General features: G+C 33.4%; 1 protein-coding gene across 5 annotated transcripts in view; it reads left to right on the forward strand.

Annotated features, from left to right (window-relative positions):
• Positions 1-6406, forward strand: part of PCGF5 (polycomb group ring finger 5) — a 103117-nt gene extending 96711 nt beyond the window's left edge. For 3 of the 5 annotated variants that reach the window (XM_016151280.2, XM_036222028.1, XM_036222030.1), the window contains one exon: positions 763-6406. In XM_016151280.2, the coding sequence (XP_016006766.1) occupies positions 763-810 (48 nt within the window). In that variant the 3' untranslated portion in view covers positions 811-6406. The remainder of the gene's footprint in view (positions 1-762) is intronic. The other 2 variants (XM_036222029.1, XM_036222031.1) reach the window with 1 other exon arrangement.
• The last annotated feature ends 1217 nt before the right edge of the window (positions 6407-7623 follow it).

Below are 7623 nucleotides of genomic sequence, written 5' to 3' on the forward strand. Positions count from 1 at the left end.
ATTGGCTCTCCACATCTTGACTTTAGGTTCTATTTGACACGGTAAAAAAGAGGGTAAAACCAGACGCAGAAGTAGCAGTGTGGCATATGGCATTTATCCACAGGAAACTTTTTCCTCTTTAGTACTGCATGTTGACCTTTGGTGCCTTTTCTGCAGAGAACAACATAAAGGACAGTCTGAACTATTCAATTATATGGAAATCAAATCCAAATATATAGTAGTATCGACTAACTGTTGAAAGGAGGGAGTAAACCTAAATGTTTTGTGTAACAAATTAGTTACTTGTTTTTCAACATTTTTTTTTAAATGCTAACAAGGAAGTATTAAACTGACTTAAAAAAATACAATCTATGAGAACTACCCCAATTTCATAGATTCATCGCGGGAGGTGTCTTTGTTCCTTTGTGACTCAGTGGGCTCTCACAGACAGCAGCTCTATCATCATACAGTCAACGGAATAGTGGTTACCAAAAGGGAAAGGGGCTTTGGAGGAAGGTGAATTAAGAGAAAATTAGACTTTGAATAGTAAGCACACAGTAGGGTGTACAGATGCTGAATTATTATGTTGTACAGCTGAATTTATGTTACCTCACTAAATTTCATTAAAATATATAGCAAGTTTTAATGTCATCTTACTGTTATAATCACTAGTACCAGCAAATATTGGAAATTATAACCCTGCATTCCTAAAATCTTCTGTATATAATCTGTATTGTTTTTATATAAACACAGCCTTATTCATCATCTGTTTTTATTTTATAGTCATATCCCATGGTATTGCAGTATCGACCAAGAATTGATTTCGGTTAGACCAAGGGGCCTAGATCCCACTGAGATGAATCCTGCACTATTTGTTTACTCATCAACAGATTGCACAGCGAACAGTGTGTGGACTAGAGGGACACAACCAGATTTTCAGCATGCAAATAAGGCCATTGTCTGTCTCTAAATTGTCAGTTGCATTTATGTTGTTTCTATTAAGAGCAAACCAAGTGCCATTCTGCTACTGAACCATCTGCATAAGTTATTTGTGCTGTCTCACAGTGTACAATATAAGTGCTGGTTGAAATCAGTTAGGTGTGCAGCCATGATTCAGCCTTCTGCATATTTTGCTTGCCTGTTCCAAGATTGTTCTAATGTTTGATTACACTAGTAATATGGCTCAATCTTTGTGGTGTTACAGTTTTCACATACTATTTTATTAATTCTTGTTTAAATAGAATATTGCACAAGAAACTAATAATTATCTCAAAATTATTTTGTATGAGAAATATATTTAGAAAAGTGGTTTTTGAGCCACTGTCCTGTTCTCAGTAAGCTTTTTGTGTGCAAAAAAAATAGTACAAGTCCTTTGGGGGAAGAATTCCATGTATTCAACATTTAGAGCACATTGTAGGCATTTTAAGTCATCTTTCAGTGTAGTCTACCAATTGCACAAGGAGGACACGTTAGCCCTCCAGATTGAAAATGTATGTGACTTCTGCTAGAGGACTGAAGTTAGAGTCACAACCATTCGAAATGTTGGCAGCTGATCACATTTACTTCTAACAAAGTTAATGTGTAAGTAAGGTTAATCTTTCATAATGCCTTATGACAAGCGGGTGCTGCTTCATGAAATGTCATTGTGTAACCCATTTTATGGATGCATCATTGTTGCTCACGTTCAATGAGTACTTTTGTTTCTCTTTTTAAGTTGGCCTTAGGTGTGTGACATTATGGCATGCAGAAGGTTATGATGATTTTAAATATTAGAATCTTTAGAGCAGATAACATTAGCTGTTTTATGGATTTCAAAAGTCTCAAAGCAACTGTAGATTAAAACTGTTAGTTACTTATCACATTTCCAAACCATTTACATAAAATAGAAGAAATACAGTGTAGTAGATAAATATGCTAACCAAAATTAATGGATTGAGGACATTTCATTTTAGATCCCATAGCAATCAAGGAAAATAGGATTACTGTTTTATACATAAGTTCATTAAGGTCAGAGCTATGATAATGTCCTTGATTTTGGAGTTTTGTTAAGTCTTCCGTTCATTTTGAGATTAGTTTATAAGTCAGAGAAAGTCTTGTTAAATTATATGAAGAACTTCATTTTAAATTTTATAATTTTCAAAAAAGTTCTTTGGAAATTATTTTACTAATTGCTTTGAAACAAGTTAACCTCTGAAACTTAAGAAAAAGTCTTGAAAGTTAGTAAAAATATTTGTTTTAGAAATCTGACATGAGCACAATCTGTGTGTTACACATAGTTTTTGTACTGAATACATGGTAGATGTGCTACATTTTCCGGTAAAATGTATCACAAATAAATGCCTTCTGAATCTCAAAATGCTTCTTACAAATAAAACATTGTACAACTCTAAGAAACATACAAAATACAGCTGAATCTTGATGCATTTCACATTATAAAAGGCTGAAATATAATTCTTTTACATATATCTTTGTTTCAAATCCAAAAGTTTATATTAAAATTTTCTGCTGTATTTGTTTTGACTTTTGTGAAAAGGGTTATGACAATACTTTAATTTCATTGTTAGATTGTGTTTGTGCCAGGAAGGGCTCACAAGCAGAATTTAAAAGACAGTTTTTTGTTAACTCTAAAAATTTTTGGAACAGACCATTACATTCAACCAAAAACTGAATTTACTCTTTAGTTACAGAAATTATTTTGTTATGCTGTGAAATCCAATTCACTGACATCCCTAAGAAATTTTAAAATTATAAATTTTTTACATGTAGGTCAGTGAGTAGTGTTTTACATATGGAAGTTAATTTTAATAGACTTAATGCAAAGGGCATTGAGAGTGCATTTTAAAAACCACAAATGAGACCTGGATGTTTTTGATTTTCCAGCCAAAATTAACAACCTTACATGAGTTGTATGTACATGATCTCTATAAATTTGGCCTGTTGCTTCATCATATGTAATTTCACGATTTTCCAAGGAAATATACAGGAAGCAATTATGGAATTTAGAATAGTTTTAGTACATTATCATTTTTACTGAAATGTAATGGAATATGTGCCAAAATATGTGAAAACCTTAAAGAAGAACATCAGTTGTCATTTGGGAGAAGGTACAAATTTTATGATGGTCCTGAGTAATACAGTATTACTATTGGAACCACAGACTTCTTCAACTGACCTTTTTTGATATATTCAACTATGATTTTCTAAGTATGGGACTACTTTCATATCTAGAAATACACTAAATCTCCAATTATTCCCTAAGTCAGGTTGTGGAAGTTGCAAGAAACTAGGTATAGAAAAAATTTACAGACCACTTTTATGGCTAGTTTTATAAACTTAGGGTGCTAGTAAAATAAACTCTTTGTATAAATGACTTATAGGAATAATCACCTGAATTTGCAAAATTGGAGAATAAAACTAAGTTTTTTTTTAATCTGTTGTTCCTTAAGTAACAAACTGAAAGAACTTTACTTCCACAAAATATTTTGTAATGTTTTCTCAGCCTTAGACATACCTGCAAGAGTCAAGGAATCTTGGATACAAAAGCCTGTGGTTTATAGACATCACTTTAACTGAAGTAGTCACATCAATTAAATTCAGAATATAGCCCTTTCTTTAGATTAACAAAATACTTTTGAGAAGTACAAAAAAAAGGCTCATTGATGAGGTAATAGCTCATTCAATCTGGGGTGCAAGGCACCTTGGGTAATGTCCTTTATCAACTTTAAATATATTATTTCTTTATTCATTGAAAATCTGTCCCATACTAATATGCCACATTTTATAAATGTAATGAGTTTGCTCAACTATATTATATACTCTAATGTAATCTAAATTTAAATGATTAAGAGAAAAAAAGATGTTATATAATATTATAAACTGTTTAGCTTTATTGAAATATTTAAGAGAAAGTGCCTCATTGCAATGTGCATTTCTGTTTTAGATTTGCTGCATAAATTTTGAGTTATCTGTACCTGTCTCTTATAATTTCATATCTAAATAGGCGCTCATAAGTTAATCTCTTTTTAAAAGATTTTCCTAAGAAAATACACATCACCAAAGATATTTTACTGCTAATTAATAACCATGTTGGAGAGACAGTTTTAACAGTTTGGAGGTGGGCAATTTTTAGATTGCTGTTTAATTTTATGTTAGGCAATAACCTTAAGTAATTGCTAAAATGTCACCAAAGAAAGTTTTTAAACTGAATTTTCATGGTGAGATCTATCAAGTACAGCTATTTCTTGCAATAATCAGAGCACACTTTCTTTCAAATATGTCCCTTGTTTTTCCAGCACCATTTGACAGATCTTAGGAAATCCTCAAAGGTGAGAAAGCTATAAATACAACAAATAGCCTTCCTCTGGATAAAAAGTGGGAGAAATCCATACTTTGAAAACAAGGTTGAAATTGAGATTTCAAATTTTAATTTGAGAAGCTTTTTATTCCATGGAGGCAATACAGACAAAAATTAAGCTTATTTGGTACCTGGGTTCTTAGTAATATGAGAAATTATCTCAAAGAGAAACTTTGGTAAAAAGTTCTGACATGCTTGTAAAGCAAATAGTACATTCTGTTAGACTCACATATGTAAATGCTTTTTCTGTATTCAAGAGTAAAATTTTCATAAAGGCCTATTTTTTTTTTTAAATAGCTCCTTGTCTTGTTTCTCAGTGATTGCTTTATTGTTATTAGAATTTAACCATACAGCCACATTTGGCAAACATCTCAGATCAAGAGCATATCCATCAAGTTTAGTACTCTCCTTATACTGTTCTCTTTGGGAGCTCATGCTGTGTGCCATCTCAGAGGTAAAGCTCACATTACGAAGTCTTTCTGACAGGCCACTAAGTAAACCTCCTTGGACAGGCTTAAAATGGATTCACTCTGGTACATACTGTGGTTTATCATAAGGAATTTTCCAGCAGGCTGAGCATTACACATTAAGATGTTGGTTGTAGGGGAATTGCAAAAACGAATGAGTTTGCCATAACTTTAATTTTCTGAATTAGAAACAAAAACATGAAATGCTATTATCAATATATATATATATGTATGTATGTATGTGTATATATATCCCTACAGTAAGGAACATAATGTCTGCCAGGTCTGGCTTATGAAGAACGAAAAATGTTAAATATACTAAAGACTCCAAAACCCTTTGAAAGCACAAAATAACCAACAAATTATGGATTTATTTGACATATATATTTCAGTAAGTATTTTGGTAGAAAAACATCAACTTGAAAGTTCATTAAAATGTACTTAAATATAGTTTTCATAATTTTCCCTACAATGGCATTTTTCCAATAACTTAAAAGTGGTTCTATTCTTAGTGTAGTTTTCACAAATAGTGTGTTTACTTGCTGCTCTTACTATATTTTCAAACAAAATGCTTGAGCACTTCCTTTTCTGTTGAAATTAATTTCTTTTAAATGCTTATTAAAATGTGTCTGTGTACCTGTTATGCCCCCTTTTCTAGTACTCCACAGAGACATTGTTCAGAAATGCTTTTTAATTTTCATTATCCTTAAATCTAAAAACAAGCGAAGCTGATCTGTTAAATACTGGGTCTAGTTTTCTTTCGTCTTTCAGAATTTTGTGGAATGGGAAGCTAATCTAGTACAAATGAAGATTAAATATTTCTGGGCAACATATACTAAACAGATTATCTATCCATAGACTTCACATCAGTCCAGTGGAACAGGAGTTGTACACATTAGAAATGTAATGGGATCAGCCTAATATTGTTTAGGGTCAGTTTTCTTCTGCTGTATTTTTTAGAATGGGGATGGGGCCTAAGTGTCCTTATGAAGCTGTGGTCCACGACAAGAGCCCGTGAGGGGAGCACCAGTGTTCCGCTGCGTTCCTGCATCTGGCAACACAACTGCAAGCACCAGTTTCTGATAGAGTAGCCCTCGCGCTAAATACCAGTGTCATGGAATATACTGTACAGTTACGTTGCTAATTTTCCTTTAAAATATAAAATATAAGCTTTTTGGGTTTTTTTTTTTTTTTTGGTCAAAAGTGGTAACATCTTAATACAAATAAAAACCTTTTTGTGGTTGTAAGATTTAGCTTATAAATCATTCAAATTGAAGTGAAAGATTACCAGGTCATTGTTAATGACTTAGTCTATTAAGAATATATGTATTTTTGTAAAGGAAAAGCACTTGTAGATATTTAATCAGTACAAGATATCTGTCTGTTTTTGCAGAAATAAAATGCTGCTTAGAGATTCTCTTTAAATATTTTTTATTTTTGTGCTCAAATGTATTTTCTGTTGATCTATGGAATGTTCTGTACAAAGCTGTATGGTCGTACCGTTGGGCTAGATACTTTTGTTTTTTAAAATCCGGACTTAGCCAAGTATATATATGACCATGTTAAAAATTAGTATCTTTGTTATTAAAACAATTTGATTGCATAATTTATTGTCTGTCATCCTTAATAGTAGTAATAGATTTTGACCTGTTTAAAAGTATCCATTAAGTACTACCCTAGTAAATTTTATTGAAATTTGTTGAATATTTGAAATTGTAAACATTCCCTAAAGATTCGTGAGCTATTTAGCTTTAAGATGGCAGACTGCTCCTCAAATAGTTGAAGTACACACGTACACTTTAGAACAATTTCTAAATTGTTTAACAATTGTTAATCAAATCCAAATAATCTTTTGATTGTAATTGAGTATCAAAGAAAGGCCCAAGTGAATTGAAAGGCTGCTTTCTTCATCCAGTTAGATAACAGCTGTTTTAATACCTTTGTGTATCCTTGCCTCCGGAATTCTAGTTAGGCTAAAGTAAGACTTTCAAGTCAGGAAGGTTGCAGTGATTCATATCTCTGCCTTACTGTTACTTTGATGCCTGAAACTTTGTCTTAGTGATGCCATGGAGGTGGGTAGAAGCCCCAGGGATGGAAAGTACCATCCTCTTAGTAATGTTCCATTCCTTCCATCTTTTAGCTTCAGCCTCCTCAAGGATGTTGCAAAATGGGAAAGAACAAGGAGGATTATGCATGAAAACTGCTAAAAAATGTAACACAAAAATGTAACACACATTTTATCACATCACTGGCCAGAACTCACTGGCCTTACCTACCTGAGGGTAAGGCCTCCGGGAATGGAGGACATAGTCAAGCCCCAAGGAAAGGGAAAAGCTTTGTGACCTGCTTATTAATCTCTGCCACACTTGCACTTGAGGAAAGTAGGGTCCAGTTCACCCAGTCCTTAAGAGTGTTCTGTCAACACAGGCTCATTTCTGGTCTTTCCACTAGATTGCAAAGGTCTTATACTCCAGCTAGGCCAGAGAAGCTGGGAAGCCAGACTCTGCTTTTTAAATGTCTGGGGAGTTTGCAGACAGTATTGTGCTGGAAGCCACATAGAATCCTGCGTGACACCCATATCTCTGCCATGGGATTTGGGGCGCCACGATTGCCACCATAACCAAATGGACAATCAACGTACTTCGACTTGCTATGAGCTGAAATAGTCAAATGATTCAAATCTTGCTTACTTAGAGCTAGTCTAATGGTAGCTCACAAAACTCATTCCCGCTGAATGTGCTAATACAGAAAGGACCTAGCACAGGGTTTAGCACAAAGCAAGCATTTTACAAGTGTCTTCCCTCTCTCACACCCATTTAATAA

Source organism: Rousettus aegyptiacus, unplaced genomic scaffold (genome assembly GCF_014176215.1).
Source record: "Rousettus aegyptiacus isolate mRouAeg1 unplaced genomic scaffold, mRouAeg1.p scaffold_m13_p_6, whole genome shotgun sequence".
In the NCBI taxonomy this organism is placed as follows: domain Eukaryota; kingdom Metazoa; phylum Chordata; class Mammalia; order Chiroptera; family Pteropodidae; genus Rousettus; species Rousettus aegyptiacus.